The 17,784-nt window shown below is 40.5% G+C and overlaps 1 protein-coding gene across 1 annotated transcript in view; it reads left to right on the top strand.

Annotated features, from left to right (window-relative positions):
- Positions 1-17,784, top strand: part of LOC138978297 (uncharacterized) — an 86,483-nt gene that overhangs the window by 30,507 nt on the left and 38,192 nt on the right. The window contains exons 20-30 of the mRNA XM_070351018.1: positions 6,939-7,053; positions 8,246-8,502; positions 9,249-9,363; positions 10,108-10,379; positions 11,736-11,850; positions 12,511-12,695; positions 13,329-13,443; positions 13,903-14,105; positions 14,489-14,603; positions 15,027-15,175; positions 15,680-15,797. Coding sequence (XP_070207119.1) covers positions 6,939-7,053; positions 8,246-8,502; positions 9,249-9,363; positions 10,108-10,379; positions 11,736-11,850; positions 12,511-12,695; positions 13,329-13,443; positions 13,903-14,105; positions 14,489-14,603; positions 15,027-15,175; positions 15,680-15,797 — 1,759 coding nt within the window. The remainder of the gene's footprint in view (positions 1-6,938; positions 7,054-8,245; positions 8,503-9,248; positions 9,364-10,107; positions 10,380-11,735; positions 11,851-12,510; positions 12,696-13,328; positions 13,444-13,902; positions 14,106-14,488; positions 14,604-15,026; positions 15,176-15,679; positions 15,798-17,784) is intronic.

Raw genomic sequence — 17,784 nt, 5'->3', positions numbered from 1 at the left:
ATACCAGAAGTGAACACAGTGACAAAGAAACCTGGTAGAGTAGAAGCAGGAAAAAAACTAGCCGAATGGAACAGACAAAAAAAGTTAAATCAAAAGGCAAAGCAGAACATTATGTCTGAAGTTGAGCAGACGCCAAACATTCCTGAAGTGACTAAGGTCACACAAACTGATCAAGAATTAAAATCTTCATTTCTATCATACAGAAAAGTAGCTGTAGCAGCTGTTGTTGGAGGAGGTGGATACTTGCTTTACAAACTTTGGCAAGGCAAATATAAAGTGTCAGAAACACCAAAATCAGAAACACCAAAATCAGAAACACCAAAACCAACAAACAAAGCAGTACAAACAATAAAAAAGCCCACAGTAGTACCTGCAGTGGATTCATTTCATATGGAATAATTTTAATATTTTAATTTTGATAACATAAAAATGAGTTCTGAAAAGACAATAGTTAATCTAGTTTATCACGCTGCAGTGATTGGAGGCTTGAGTGTAGGTTACACAATGCTGGGTAAAAGTCTCCTCAGAATGAAACCAGCCGACTTGGGAAAGTTAGACTTCGAAGACGGTGCTAAACTAATTGGTGTTGTGACAGCTTCCTTTGCAACAAAAGACTTTTTGGTGAAGCAAGGAATTATTCCAGAAAATATAAACATGTAAGACAATAAAATGGCTAGCTTGGTTATGATGGTGGGAGGTGCGATTGTAAATGCGCTTGCATTTTCTGGCAGCAACTATTTGTTTTCTAAACTGCAAAATGGTGAAGAGAGGGAAAGGCACAACAAAGCCATGGAACAACTGGCGAAAGCACAGGATGAATACGAGAAGAAACGAATTGCGCAGTTAGACTTTATGAATGATAAACTCAGGCAGCAAGGACATGCAAACAAAACCTTTGCCAATGTTGATGCAGCCATTCAAGAATACTATCTCGTAACTGGAAAGAAAATGAAGACAAGTGCTCCTCCAAAACTGGGTGACTTTTATCAGCCTTCAGAAGAGCAGAAGGTGGGCGAGATTGTTTTCATTGTTATTGGTATGGCTGTTGTTTACTTTATTGCGCGTGCTGTCAAATCTTAATATTCTGTCATTTAAAAAACCATGAGTGATGCTTTGTTATCTAAAATATATTATTCCCCAAAAGGATACTGGAAAGGAAGAACTGCTATTGACAAGCTCAGTGACGCAGCAGGTGTTTCTCAAGATATAGCAAAGAAATGGTTGTCAAAGCAGGCAGTTTGGCAGATCTATTTACCTGCACCAAGAAAAATTACACGACCACACTTTGTTAACATTAAACCGAATGACACTCATCAAATAGACCTGCTGTATTTACCGCATGACACAGTCAGAAGGAAGAAATATAAGTATGCACTGACTGTAGTTGATGTTGCAACAAGATACAAAGATGCTGAACCGTTGACAGAGAAAAGTGCTATAGCTACAGCTGTTGCCCTGCAAGAAATTTACAGACGTGGACCACTAAAGTATCCCAGAATGATTCAGTGCGATGATGGTAAGGAGTTTAAAGGAGCTGTCAACCAGCTTCTGTTAAAACATCATGTTACAGTGAAGAGAGGTATTCCAGGAAACCACAGGTCACAGGCTATTGTTGAGAGCTTTAACAAACAGTTGGCAGAAAAACTGTTTTCATATCAGTACCATCAGGAATTTTTGGACACAGAAAGTAAATTGCGTAACACTGAATGGGTCAAAAGATTACCATCAGTACTTAGAGCAATGAATCTGGAGGTATTTAAAGCTACAGGGTTAAGACCAGTTGATGCAATCAAACAGAAAACAATACCTGTTGCTCCAAAGTCAACAACACCAGTGGCATTACTACCTTTCAATCAGAAAGTCAGATATTTATATGCACCCGGTGAAGCTGAGGGTGACAGCAGGAAGCGTGCAACGGATCCAATCTGGAGTATTGACATTCATGAAATCAAGAGAGTAGTAGAGACAAATCCACCTATATATTACTTGAGAGAACCAGCACCGCAAAGAGCCTTTGTAAAAGAGGAATTACAATTAGTTCCACGTGGTACAAATGTTAAATGATTTTTTATTTCAGATTTTATAGTGTTAACAAAAATGGAAGCTCTGAGAAAGAATTCTAAGCAACTTCATTTTTTTAATTTATATTTTTATTTTGAGTTATAAAATCAAACTCACAGCGATGGAAGACTCTGTATTAGAATCTTTATCGACAGTATTTGACACCGTTGAATTACAAGTAACGGATCCTCAAAATGTGCAGTCCAGTGTGCAAGACGCCATTGAACAAATTCCAAACAATTTGTTGATTGAACCTCCAGTAAAAGTGCAGATAGTCAGTTTAATAAAATACAAAACAGTCAGTGATGAGGTGCTAGAAGTTCATGTTTCAACCAGACAACTAGCACTTAATTCTATGGCAGAATTGAATGGAAACTGGGCAGATGAAATGATGAAACGGTTTGAGCAAGCTGCAGAGGATGCAAAGATGAAAGGATCCGGATGGTCAGAAGGTGAAATTCTAAAAATAGAATTGAAGCTAAGTAAATTTGCCCCCATCAGAGGTAGAAGTTACATACCTTTACCTCCTGCTCTTGTCAAAAAACGTGCTGTGCTGAACATAAAGAATGATGATGACAAATGTTTTATGTGGTGTGTTCTGGCAAGACTGTACAGTGTAAAGAAAAATGCAGAAAGAGTGTCGAACTATCATGCATACAGAAATAAACTAAACTTTACTGGTATTGAATTTCCTGTCAGCATTACAAGCATTGACAAATTTGAACAGCAAAACAAACCCATCACCGTAAATGTTTACACGTGGGATGAGGAAGATGAACTGAAACCAGTCAGAATATCAAAGAACTCACCAACGATTGGTGATTGTGATACTAACCATGTTGACATGTTACTAATGACTGATGGTGTAACATATCATTACACTTTGATTCGTACAATGAGTAGACTGATGGCGAGCACAAGCAATCACAATAGTAAACAAGACTTTTGTAGGCGATGTCTCTTGCGTATTCCATCAATTCATGCAGCACTTATACACAAGCAACATTGTAAGAGCGTTGATGATGCGGTTGTGAAGTTAACAACACCACCGCCAGACAGCAAAGTGTATTTTAAGAATGTATGCAAACTACAGAAAAGTCCTTATGTTGTTTATGCTGACTTTGAATCTATCATTGTGCCATATGAAGGACCTTTACCAAAAGACCTACCTAAAACAGTAACTCTAAGTAATCATCAAGTCTGTTCATATGCATTTATTGTTGTTAGTTCAGATGGTAAACATTCTAAACCGCAATTGTACAGAGGACCTAATGCAGCAAAGAACTTCTTACAGCAAATGAACCAAGTGCGAAATGACTGCTCCAAACAACTGAATCTTTCAGACATTGTTATGAAACCTGAAGACCAAGAACAGTTTAACTCTACCACACAGTGTTGGATATGCGAACAAAGTCTAACACCAAACACAGACAATCCAATAGTAAGAGATCATGATCATGTAAGTGGGCAGTTCCGAGGAGCAGCACACAGCAAATGTAATCTACAATTAAAGTTTGATCCTAAGACTTGGAAGCTTCCAATCTTCTTCCATAACTTGCGCGGTTATGATTCACATCTGATCATGCAGGCAGTAACTGATGAATACAAAGCAAGATGCATTGCGCAGTCTTCAGAAAAGTACATGGCCTTTACTCTGAATAGTTTATACTTCTACGATTCTGCTCAACATCTGATGGGAACACTTGAGTCTTTATCTTCATCACTAACTGCTTTCCCAATCACATGTAAGTACTTTGACAGTGACTTAGTTAGAAAGGGAGTCTATCCATATGAATACATGGATTCGTGGGAGAGGTTTGATGAAGATGAGTTACCGCCAAAGGATGCTTACTTCTCACGGCTGAAGGGTAAAGGTATAAGTGACGAAGACTATGAACACGCTAAGACTGCATGGAATAAATTAGGATGTAATACAATGGGTGATTATCATGATCAATATTTGTTGGCTGATGTTTGTTTACTTGCAGATATATTTGAGAATTACAGAAGAACATGTATGAAGCACTACAATCTAGATCCTTCACATTACATATCTGCACCAGGCATGAGCTGGGATGCATTTCTTAGATTTACAGGAGTAAAGATTGACTTGCTATCAGATCTACCTACACTTCAGATGATTGAAAATGGACTACGTGGAGGAATCAGTATGGCTTCACACAATTACTGCAAAGCCAACAACAAATACTTGGACGACTTTGATCCTATGAAACCTTCTAATTACATCATGTATCTAGATGCAAACAATTTGTATGGTTGGGCAATGTGTCAGACGCTTCCACTTCGGAACTTTAAGATCTATTCAGGACCATTTTCACAATGTGTTGTGCTGACAATATTAAAAGCAGGCCCAGACAGTCGAAAGGGATGGATACTAGAAGTTGACTTAGACTATCCACTATCACTTCATGATCTACATAATGATTATCCTTTAGCGGCTGAGAGGTTAAAAGTAAACCCAAGAGAACCTCCAAAGCTGGTGCCCAATCTGTTTCACAAAAAGAAGTATGTGTGTCACTACAGACTGTTACAGTTTTACATTAGACATGGATTAATTTTGAAGGCTGTTCATCGTATAATTTTATTTGATCAAGAACAGTTTATGAAACCTTACATCATGAAAAACACAGAACTGAGAACCAAAGCCGCTGATGCATCAGAGAAAGACTTTTTTAAACTGATGAACAACAGTTGCTTTGGTAAGACAATGGAAAACCCACACAAGAGAAAGGATGTTAGACTTGTTACAAGAGAAAATGAGGCCATCAAGCTGACATCCAAACCACAGTATCAAGACTTTAAATACTTTCATGAACAGCTGTATGGTATCTTAATGAAAAAACTTGTAGTCAAGCTTGACAAACCAGTATTCATAGGCTTTACTGTGCTAGAGTTGTCAAAACTGTTGATGCTTGAGTTTTTGTATGATTATTTGAAACCAAGATATCCCAAATCGAGAGTACTTTACACAGACACAGATTCATTCTTACTTGACATTCCAGCGGATGACATTTACAAAGATCTAGAAGCTGAAAGTCCTGCAGTAAAAGGAAAAGATTCTTTTTATGACACTTGCGACTACCCTAAAGAATCACCATTGCACTCAAATGTTAACAAGAAGGTTATTGGAAAGATGAAAGATGAAATGAATGGGAAGATAATTAAGGAGTATGTTGGATTGCGTGCAAAGATGTACAGTGTTGCAAGTGAGAAAGGGGTGGTTAAAAAAGCAAAGGGTGTAAGCAAACAGGTTGTAAAGTCGAGCATATCGCATGATAACTACAAGGAAGCACTGTTTCAGAAGCGAGTGTTTCACCATGACAACCCTAAGATCAGTTCCGCGCTTCATCAGATCAACACAACTATTGTAAACAAGAAATCTTTAGATGCTAATGACACAAAGCGCGTTTATTCATCACCAGAATATTCTTATGCAATTGGGCACTGGAGGACAAACGCGGCTCCAAATAGTCTGAGTGTGTAATAAGAATTTTTGTCAATCGGGAAAACCCGCTATGACAGCTTTGTTTTGACTGCAGCGGGGAAAAGGACGTTGCTTGCGTTGGGGAAGTGTTTGTGAAAGGGGAGTAGGCTTTGTTGAGTTTCAAAGCAGCCACCAAGTACAGTTGTCAAAGCTTGATTCAATAAACAAGTCATTTGCATAACGTGCACTCGGTGGCCGCCTGAAAAGGCAGCCTAAATATTGAAGCGTAGTGAAGCGTAGTGAAGCGTAGTGAAGCGTAGTGAAGCGAAGCGTTGAAACAGAGTGACCCAAGCCGCCGGTTTACCAGCAAGACCTACCGTTCACGCGTGAACGGTACTATTTTTAGAATCCTAGAATTCTTGAGAATGTTGGAGCTGGCTTGTTTCTGGTACATGAGGAGCTTAAGAATGTTGTATAAGAGAAAGGGAGAATGTACGTTCTGGGTTACTGATTCCGACAGACCCGGCATTGGTTCAAAACAACCTTACTTTACTGTATTTTTTTTGTGTATGGATTTATGCAGTATTTTTCTGATTTTGTCGCATGTTTCATTTTAGTAAAAGTTTAGTCCAGAAGCCTATTTTGCGTTAATATTTAGGGTCTGTCGGAATCGGTGAGCCAGAACGTACATTCTCCCTTTCTCTGAGAGAAATAGAGAGGTGTACTCTTCCACACAATTTCCAAGCATCAGTTGTCACGGCTTGGAGTAGGCATTAGTGAGGGAGAGTGGGAGCTGTGTTATGTACAGTGTATTTCCGACTGAAGAGTGAAAAGTCACTGCCATGCCACATGATCGGCATGCAGTCAATAAAGCCAGACAAGATGAAAATAAATTACATGATTATGACATGCAGCTCTATCTGCTGCTATTTATTCAAACTGGGTTTCAAGCTTATTCTTGCAAAGCATCTGCACACGCTCCTCTGTGCTGTGTTTGTGTGGCTGCTTTCGTATGTCAGTGCATGGTGAGTGTGTTCACTGCCTTGAGGATTTATTTTATCTCTTCTTTTCAACACTTTTCATACAAATCACTTTTACAGAACGTTTAAAGAAGTATTAGGAGTTTATTGTTTAGTAGCCACAAGAAGTGATTAGCATAGACTCAATCCTGTTGTTTGTGTGTCTCTGTGATGAGTGTATGGGGGAGGGGGTGCTGTGGTCACCCCTCCCGTGACCGGACACCTGCAATGTACGGACAGTTTTGCTATGGCCCAAGGGTGTCCGTTCATGAGAGGGACTGCTGTAGTACTCAAACTCAAGGTACATCGCTTTAAATGTAAGCATTATAGTTGTAAACAGGATGTGTTAATTTGAAAGCTCAAAACATTGTTTCTGGCATTTCGTTGTTATATCCGGAATGTGGCTGTTTCAGATGTGTGTTATTACAATGGAGAGAAGCATCAACAGGGAGACACATGGAAGCCTGCCTGTGACACGGAGTGTGTCTGTGAGAATGCTGTCTATGGCTACTATCGCTGCTACAACAGGTAACTGGACTGATGGAGATGTTAAGTGCTGACAAGTGCTGGGTTTTAGGTGGCATATTATGCGTAATAAGCATTTATTTATTTATTTCCTTTATTGTGTTGAAAAAATCCAAGAACAAAAAGACTTTCAACGTTCCAATTTTCAGAATAAAAAAACAAGATAGGTAAGTTGTTGGAACGTTTGTTATTGTCAAAAATATGTTACATTCACAAATATATCGACCCAACGGTCTTTTAAGAGCACAGACAAACAAATAGTTACGAAAACTTATCTCGATGAAGGTTTTTACCGCCTGCTACGAATCCGCAAGCGAATGAATGTCATAACACACAACATAACACAGACAAGTTTTCTAGTTCATCAAGATAAGTTTTCGTAACTAATTGTTTGTCTGTGCACTTTAAAGCCATATGTACTCGATGACTATACACGCTAATTGCTTTACCAACAGCTGGAGACATGCTAAATTAAGTTCCCTGCAAAATATTGTGGTCTAGGAGCCCTTAAATGTGCTAAATTAAGTTCCCTGCAAAATATTGTGGTCTAGGAGCCCTTAAATGTTGAGATATTTGAATTTTTATTTTGATCTAGATGGTCCTATTTATAGATTTGGCAACACATGTAACGTTGATGCAAGGGAGCTAACACCGCGGCTTTGTTGACATCCTCACTTTTTCAGAGGCTAGAACAAGCTGTAATGCATGTATTATGGTCCGCGCATGGTGACATATCGTCATTATATGGTCTTATGGTGCGTTTGACATCGATTGTGGGCAAACTACACTTTGTAAACACGGGAGTGCGTTAGTATGCACTTTAAAGACCATTGGGTCGATATATTTGCGAATGTAACATATTTTTGTCAATAACAAACGTTCCAACAACCTACCTTTCTTGTTTATTGTGTTGGTAATTATGTGCATTTTTACAAAAGTCAGCCAAGAAGAGCTGTGTTTAAGTTCTAATTTTTAATCAGCTGCTCTTAAGGTGTCTAAAAAATTCCATAAATGTAGTTTCAAATGAACATTGTGTGAAAAGGAACAATGATCAAAAAGACTAGCAAAATGCACATAACACTGGCTAGTCTTACGCTCGATTCGATCTATGCCGCCCATCTGTCTTAAGGACGAGAATTTGATTTTTGAGCGTGTATGACACATAATTATGCTTTCTGATATTTTCAATCTCCAGCTGTCCCACGTACCTCAACCTGCCCGATAGCTGTCAGACAGTTCAGAAGACAGGAGAGTGTTGCGCCACAGTGGAATGTGACCATGGCACCTACTACCCTTCTTCCACCAACCTCTTGTCTGTTGGCAACGGAGGTGGATTGGCGGTTCGCGACCCTCAGGGTCAGGTGATTGAGGCTGTGCCTACCCTGCCATCTGGTGGCACTGTGCCTCCCGGCACCTTTGGCGGCTCCAGTGGTCTCTCCAACATCAGACTTGGTGAGACAGTTCATTTCATTTTCTTGTATACTTTATTATCCCATTGCTGGGAAAGGCATGTCGCTTCCTCACAGTGGCAACCTAGCGACAAAAGGAGTCGCACCACCCAGGTGTGTGCTTGTATATGTGTAATCAGCTTCATGGGCATCTTGCAGAATGACTGAATCTTTTACGTGCAACGGCGTTTTGATACCATCTCAGCCTCAACACATAAAGTTGACCTGTGTCTATCCTGGCCTTGGTTAAAAACCTGTGATCGGAGGATTACAAATGCAGTGCTTTACTAACTGAGCTACCAGGCCTCTTGGATAGCTGACTGTTAAAAGGAACATTGCCTGCAAACATTTCATATAATTTGATCTTTCCTAGCTGTAGGAAAGACCATACAATCAAATCTTAGTGAATGAACTTGTCCATTGGATCCAAGAACTTCATAGTGTGTCAAACACCAAACCCAATGGCATTGTATCCTCAAAATGTGTAAATACAGACACTCAGTTACTTTCTCGTAGCTTTGAGAGAGTATAAAGTCAGTGAAATTGGTAATCTTAAAAAAAAAAGATGAGGCATAGCGCAATTATAAGATCTGAGAAACAAAGAAATGTGCCAAGAAATTGTTTCTGCATAACTCTCTCCTAATTAATTACAAATTAATTCATTGCACATCTCATATACATTTACAGCGCTCATGTACCTTCGTTTCTCAGATCAGTGAAAATGATATTACACATAGTTTTTCCTCACAGATGGCTGCCTGTTCAATGGCAAGGTGTTCATCCAGGACCAGCAGTGGCATGATGGCTGCAACCACACCTGTTCCTGTCAGGATGCCACCACTGGACACTACTCTTGTCGGGAAAGGTGAGAACAAATACAATTGGACCCCCCTCCTCCTTTTTAAGACACCCTGATTGAAGACTCCATCCCTTGTAAGACCATGTTTTCTCAGATTTTCTGTTCATAAACTCTGTTATTGTATCCCCATTTTCAAACTCTCTCCTTTTGAAGGCCCGATTTTCTCAGCTTTTTTTTTGGTTTTAAAAGGGGGTTATACTCACTGTACAGTCCAACCTATTCAGAACGACCACCCAAGGCACCGACCAGAGGTGCTTGTTATAGACAGCTAGGTGGTCATTGTGGAAAGGTGAATTTTATTGAAGGAAAACTGTTGCATCCTTCAGAGGGGTTCAGTTAATCATACCGTTCTTCCTGGGTGTTAGGAGCTAGCCGTAGCTAGTACAGATGTATTTGTAGCAATCACAGTTCTTACCTTAGTTTAATCGTCCTGATAAGTGATATTTACCAACACAGAAGGTTTTGAATGTACAGTGATTGTTGCAGTTTTATGTCCTTCTGATGAGAGAGCGGGATCTCCCAACAAAGGACACTTTCTGTACTGCTTTTGTATATTAACCTTTTCAAGATATACCTCCTGTGAAGGTATCCACCTGCAATGTAGGAAGACTTTTGGCTGGACCAAATGGTGTCTGTCATCAATGACAACTATTGTACTGATCCTTATCCCAGCTACCAATACGGTAGAATGCTTGACTTAAATATTGTTCTGTTGTTAAATGCTTGACTGAGATCTATTCCTTCTCCCAGGTGCCCCAAGTACAACAGCGTGCCTGCAAGCTGCGGCACCAAGCCTGACCCCAACGACCCCTGCTGCACAATGCCGGACTGCCCATCGTCTGTGAACTACGTTCCAATCCCAGTGTTCGGCAAAGGCCTGCAGAGTATTGGTGCTGTTGTGTCCCCCAACCTGCCGTCCCTCATGAACGGATGGTACACAGCCAGGTTCACCATGGGCTTCGATGGATATACTGTGGCTACCCCCACTGCACCCACTGGAACCTCCAGACCTGATGGTCTGGGTGAGTTACAGCTTTTATGAACACAGCCGACTGCCGTGGGCGGAAGATAGCAAAATGGTGAAACTTTTGTCAAAATTGACGAATTATTTTTCATCATTTCAACAGACTTAACCAACTTTTTTCATGATGGAGTAAAGAAGATGCTGATCAACTATAAAGTCTTTGTTCCACTTCACAAACCTGTTTTCATCAAACTGAGTAAGAGATTATTTTAGTCCAGTACGCAGGTGGATGAACAGGACATATTTTGAATGCAGGTTTTGTTGTAGATAAATAATGCACAGTAATAATTGTTGTGTGAGTTTAATTTTGTTATTGTTAACAATTCCTGATGGTTCTCTTAATTATGCCGTCTAGATGGATGATTTGTGGGTGTTGCTTTGATTTTGTCATGACTGTATGGTTTGCTAGAAGCATGTCAGTTTATGGCAGAGCACACCTGTTTTAAGCAAGTTCTGTTGTTTACCTTGTGTACTGCTGTTAATACATGGCTGAAGTTTCCTCATGCAAGTTTTCCATTGCTGCTGTCAAAGGGTCAGCACAGTGAGTGTCCTTCACTCAAAAACAGAAAGTTACCAATGGGATCTGTCTTTCTGCAGCATCCATCGAAGCAAAGACCACAAAAGATTTGAGTCGGCTTGACTATGAAGAAAGTTTTTGTATCGAGAAACACAGGCGCACAGCTTGGTCAACCTGTTCACTCAGTGGGTGTGTTTACAATGGCTTTATTGGGAACAGAAAATTGATTAGTCAATTTACAGATGGTATGCTGACAGGATGATCACATTGCCTGCTCTGAACTTGGTAAACTGACATCAAAAATACTAATTTTTCTAATAAATTTTAGTAGAACGGAAGAACTTCAGAAAGTATTTTTGAATGACCTCCTTTCTCCCTTTTTGTCTGAAAAATGGGTAATTTCAGACCAGATTTTGTATGCAATATGAAATGGCTGCTCACTGCAGATGACAGAACACTGGTGCCTTCCTCTGCTGCCCTTATTTCTTTTGTGGTGGCCTTTTTCTCACAGCTTTCTTTCACACAGTGCAGCTTCTACTGAAGTTTCTGTCTATGTCTCCTGTTCCTATTGACTAGGGGTTTGCAACGAATCCCTTGATTACTCTGTGGCTCTTCAAAACTTCATTTGCGTAATGCAATGTGTGTTTACAATTGCTTTAAAGAATTGAATACTTGGATTCAGCTTCCTTTTTTTCTGTGGAAAAAAACAGGTTGTTAAATCAAATTTTAGGCCAGATGTTTTGACTTGCATCTGATGCATGGAGTTGGTTTTGGCCAGGAAATGCAGACATATACGGAGCAGAAGCCTGGATGTTTTATTTTTCTGTCTGTGAACAGATCACTGCGAGTACAAGGGCCAGCGGTATGGACAGGGAGAGAGATGGGAGGATGGCTGTGACTTCAACTGTGTCTGTGAGGACGCTTCTACCGGAGCTTGGCGCTGTGTTGACAAGTAAGAAGTCTTTTTGCTTTTGCTTGGTGGGAAGGGGGGGGGGGGGGGGGGTGGTGAGCAGGTAAATTTTGTTTCTGCCTGCACCTCCAATTACCACTAGCTTTGCTTCTGTCTAGGTGTGTACAAAATCTTCACCTGTGTGTGTCTGGCCATCTGACGTTCTTAATTCCTCTTTATCTGTCTGTCTGTCCATTCATCTGTCTCTCCCTGTGTGTGTATATGTGCACACAAGCAGTGCAGCACTCTGACAGCAAACCTCACTCATATTATAGTCGTACTCATGAAAATATGCAGTAGTCGCCGTGCGTCCAATTTGGTCGGCTGCTCGAAAATTTTATATGGAATAGCAAAGGAATACCCACAGTTTGAAGTCCTGATAGAAGTTCAAACAAAATTCCAACCACTAGACTTGAAAATCGCAGTATTCCTTTAAAATGTCTGTACTCTCAGTAGCGAGAAATTGAACTGAGGGAGTCTGGTGTGCATGCGTGGAGGATCACTACCAGTAGGGGAGACTACTCCCACAAAGGGCGCACTGGCTAAGTAGCCAAAAGTTAGCGACCATGTCCATTAATTGGTTACAAGGGCCGCTTACTACTTATTCTGCCTTATAGTTAAATTGAGGTGAGTATTCTTACTTGTAAAAAATAAATATTTCAGGTGCGAGAAGTATGTGGACATCCCCAAACTGTACTGCTACTTGGAACAAGACCCCGTCAACACTTGCTGTCAGCGCCCTGTTTGTAACTTTCTTATTGCCCACGGAGAGAAGGAGGGCAATAACACCCTTCCCACCACCACCGTAACCACCACTGCCACATCCACCACACGCGGATACTTTGAACGTAAGTGAATGAATGCTTGTAATCTTGTCTTCAACTTTCGTAAATCTGATTGTTTTCTTCAGTGTTGTTCTCAGGTATCGGTCTTCTGTCATCGATGCATGATTTTATGATTTGACGTATTGTTTTGACTCCCTTGTCGGTCGACCGTCTGATAGTTTTCACATGTAGGAAGTCTTCTGATGTAGCCAGGACATTTGGACCTAAACATATTTTAAATCCAGGTCGAATGGACCTATTGTCCTCTAAGCCAAGGAAAAGCACTGTTTTTGTTTTGTTTTTGTTTAATGTTAATGCTTGAGAGAGTTCGTTACTTCACCACAAGAATATATTTTAAGCGTCAGCTGCTGATTATGTTTTACCTGATGACAGACCATCAGATGATCTGCATTGTCGAAAATTAAGGCTTCAATTTCAAGTATCTTAAAGTCAGCCTACTTCATGTTCATATACTAATTCTTTGTGATTCTGGTTGATCTTTATATTCGTGCTGCAGTCTTATGCTGCGCAAGAGTTTCATTTGGATGGTTTTACATTGGCGTTGACACTGTTAAAAACAGCACAGCCATTTTGCATTTTTAAAAGATGCATGCTAAAAGATACTGCAATAGATTCTTGGTGTTTGGTGTGTTTCAGCCAAGTGTGTGTACAAGGGTTTGCAGTATGCAGTTGGACAGTCTTGGTACGATGGCTGCAGTCTCAAATGTAAATGTGACAATGCTGATAAGAACATCTACACCTGTCTCAGCAGGTGAGCAACCTCTGGTTTTCTACTGTTGTTTCTTCTTCTGTGATATGAAAAGTGTGTGCAGAGATTTTGTTGACAGTGTGCAGATTTGGAAGACCCAACCTATTTGCTGGAATGAAATCAGAAAGGCAACACAGCTCCTGCAGACATAATAAAAGACAAAAACAACTACGCTGATAACATATCCACCTGTCTGTTAGGTTGCTTATTTAAATGCAGTTCATGATTGCACACTTTTTCTTAAATAAATTCATACTCCTTTCAAAGTGGAGGGAGAGGGGGGAGGGGGGTAGGCAGGAGACAGATATACAGAAGTGATTGAACACTTCAAGAGCAATAATCCCGAAAACTAACGAAAATGTGTGCTCTGTAAATTTGCATCTCTAACCACACAGTTAAAAAGTAATCGTAAAAGTCTTCATCTGTACAACCTAGTTTACTTTAACACCTTTGCCCAACCAGGTGTTCATCCTACCCACCTGAGTACGACAGCTGCGAGCAGAAGCCTGACCCAGAGGATCCCACCTGTTGCGTGGTACCTATCTGCACCCCTACCCCCAAACCCTACGCCACCCCTTACCCAGGGGCCACTCTTGCACCTGGCCGCATTCCTCCCAGAGTGCCCATCATCCCTCCAGGTATCTCCACGGGAGGTAACACTACAGGTAAGTTGTAATTTGTATTTGCACAGGAGGCAACACCACATGTAAGTTTTCATTTTATGTGAAGGTTTTCTCCACAGGCTTTGTTTCTTTTTTTCCTTGATCTCTCAATCATAGCCTGTTTGTGACATTCAATAGTTAGGTGATGGAAATGTATATCGGGGAACATTGATGTGGAAGATGAACAGCTCATTGTCTTTGTTGTGAACTTGACGTCAGACTGGAAAAAAAAAGGATCAGCATATGATACGTGATTCTGAATTGTTTGCTAAATGTGGACAAACCATCAATGTAGCATAGGATATATACCCTACTCCAATTAACATCTGGTGGGCTCTCCTTACTCTGACAAGCTAATCGTTGCAGAACGTAATTGCGATGTGCAGGTTACTGTGAATACAATGGAATCCAGTACTCTCAGGACGATATCTGGGAGGACGGCTGCGACTACACCTGTGTGTGTCAAGACGCTCAGAATGGAGTCTACAAGTGCACAGAAAAGTCAGTACTTTTTTTTTTTTATACCACTGGGCATTAGTGATTCAGTGTATTTACACGCACACATTTTCAGGAGAGAAAAAAACAAACAAACGAGCGAAGAATGAAAGAGACAAACAAGCGAGAACTTGTATTAACCTGTGTGTGCATGCAGTCAAACCTGTCTTTAAAGACTACCCAAGGGACTGACTAAGAGTGGACGTTATGGACAGGTGGTCGCTACAGGCAGGTGAATTATATCCACACAAAAATACTCAGGGATGCTTTGGAGGTGGTCGCAATGTGCAGGTGGATGTAATCGCGAGATGGTCACAAGGGCAGGTTTGACTGTTGCGTTTTGGTGTGTTGTGTCGCATACAATATTATCGCTCTGTGTAACTGTGTTGCATTATGCATTGCACTGAATTGTAATTACACTGCTTGCAGATGTCAGCGGTTTAGCGACGTACCAGCCATATGTCGCCTGGTGACAGACTATGCCAACCCTTGCTGTCGCATCCTGAGCTGTTCGGGATCCAACAATGTCACCAGTGGCAGTGCTTTGCCGCCCACTGGTGGATCTACTCCTTCATCCTGTGAGTGGCTACTTCATGGAGTTGACATTTTGTTGTGAACATCTGATAATGTTGACTGATGCACACATTCAAGTATAAAGATGAACACTGTGTGTGATGTGTGTGCACTCTTCCAAACATGCTAAGCACACACACACACACATGCATACCCAGACAGATGCACAGATACAAACACACCAACTCAAAGAATGACAGACACTCTGACAGACAGACAGATGCACACATGGAAACATGCACACGTAATGCACAGTACATTGTACAAACACACTCATGCACAACTCAAAGAATGACAGACAGACATAGACAAACAGACTCACTTGCGCACACACACACACACACATACGTGCACACACACACACACACACACATGCACGCACACACACTCACACAGTGATAATCATTGGTTTGTGCTTATTGAGGCACCTGTGTAACCATGCTATGTATTTTGCGCCACAACAAGACATGACAGTGCATTCTGACATGTTGCATTTCTCTGTGTTGCAGCAGCCGTATGTGTGTACAACAATGCTCAGTTCCAGCAAGGACAGGTGTGGCAAGAAGGATGTCTCAGAAACTGTCGCTGTGAGGATGCTGAGAATGGACTCTATGTCTGTACTGACAGGTAACAGTCTGCGCTTTCTTTTGTCACTGTCATTGTTGTTGTTGATTGTGACATTGCTGTTGTTGTACAGTGGAACCCCCTTTTAAGGCCATAAGATAAATGAGAAAAATCTGTCTGCGCTTTCTTTTGTCACTGTCATTGTTGTTGTAACCCCCCTTTTAAGACCCTTAGATATATGAGAAAAATCAGGTCTTAACAAGTCGCGTAAGGCAAAAATGTCGAACTCACAGAATGAAACTGAACGCAATGTAATTTTTCAGCAAGACCATATACTCGTAGCATCGACAGTCCACCGCTCGTGGCAAAGGCAGTGAAATTGACAAGAAGAGCGGGGTAGTAGTTGCGCTGAGAAGGATAGCACGCTTTTCTGTACCTCTCTTCGTTTTAACTTTCTGAGCTTGTTTTTAATCCAAACATATCATATCTATATGTTTTTGGAATCAGGAACCGACAAGGAATAAGATGAAAGTGTTTTTAAGTTGATTTCGAAAATTTAATTTTGATCATAATTTTTATATTTTTAATTTTCAGAGCTTGTTTTTAATCCAAATATAACATATTTATATGTTTTTGGAATCAGAAAATGATGAAGAATAAGATGAACGTAAATTTGGATCGTTTTATAAAAAAAATTTTTTTTTAACAATTTTCAGATTTTTAATGACCAAAGTCATTAATTAATTTTTAAGCCACCAAGCTGAAATGCAATACCGAAGTCCGGCCTTCGTCGAAGATTGCTTGGCCAAAATTCCAATCAATTTGATTGAAAAATGAGGGTGTGACAGTGCCGCCTCAACTTTTACAAAAAGCCGGATATGACGTCATCAAAGGTATTTATCGAAAAAAAGAAAAAAAACGTCCGGGGATATCATTCCCAGGAACTCTCATGTAAAATTTCATAAAAATCGGTCCAGTAGTTTGGTCTGAATCCCTCTACACACACACACGCACAGACAGACAGACACAGACACACATACACCACGGCCCTCGTCTCGATTCCCCCTCTATGTTAAAACATTTAGTCAAAACTTGACTAAATGTAAAAATGAGGGAATAAAATAATATACAGACTTTAGGAACAAAAAAGTAAAATAAACAAGGTCTTGAAAGGGGGGGCAGTCTTAAACCGGAAGAGGTGTCTTAAGATGAGGGTTCCACTGTATGATACTGCTTGGTGATGGTATGACGGCTTACTCGTGCCAAAACCTAGGGTTACCATTTTCACGTGAAAATTAGTAATTAACAGTGTTAATTACTAATTTTCATTTTGGCCTCGTTTTCGGTCACAGTAGTCGGACTTTAAGAGTCCGCACTGAGAGGTTTTAACGTCCTGCAAACATCACTCTCACACTATTTCTGAAATATCTTTTAATAGAAGGCCTTATCATCGAGCAAGTTATCCGACGGGAAGATGCATGTCACAGTTTTCTGCAATAGCGCTTTCCTTAACGTTGTTTTGGGTATCTTAGAGAAGAATAATCGACCCCGAAAACTTTCGATTCGAAGCTGTTCGTAGCAGACGGACTTTTGATCGGCTGTGGTCTCACACTTTCACAGATATCTTTCAATATAATTCCTTATTCGACAAGTTGTCGGGCAGACAGCGGTACCTCATATTTGTTTCCACAACCACATTTATAAATTTGCTTTGTAGTGTATTAGTGAAGGACAATCGATCCGAAAACTGATGTTCGAACCGAGAGAGGAAAAATGGCGGCCGGCCGGGCATGTGCTAAAGGTCCGACCAGTAGCAGACGGATCTCTTCGGTCGAGACTCACACACTTTCACAAATATCTTTTGATAGAATTCGATATTCAACAAGTTGTCGGACAGACAGTTGTATGTCACGGTTATCTACACATGGGCTCAGCTCTTATTGTTAATTTGCATCGGATTAAAGAACTATGGACCAGAAAAGTTTCAAATCGAAGGATGTTTCACAAGGCACATGAAAATGAGTAATTAACGCGTGAAAATTACTAATTT

This window comes from Littorina saxatilis, linkage group LG1 (genome assembly GCF_037325665.1).
Source record: "Littorina saxatilis isolate snail1 linkage group LG1, US_GU_Lsax_2.0, whole genome shotgun sequence".
Lineage (NCBI taxonomy): Eukaryota > Metazoa > Mollusca > Gastropoda > Littorinimorpha > Littorinidae > Littorina > Littorina saxatilis.
This window is presented reverse-complemented; position numbering and strand designations above follow the sequence as displayed.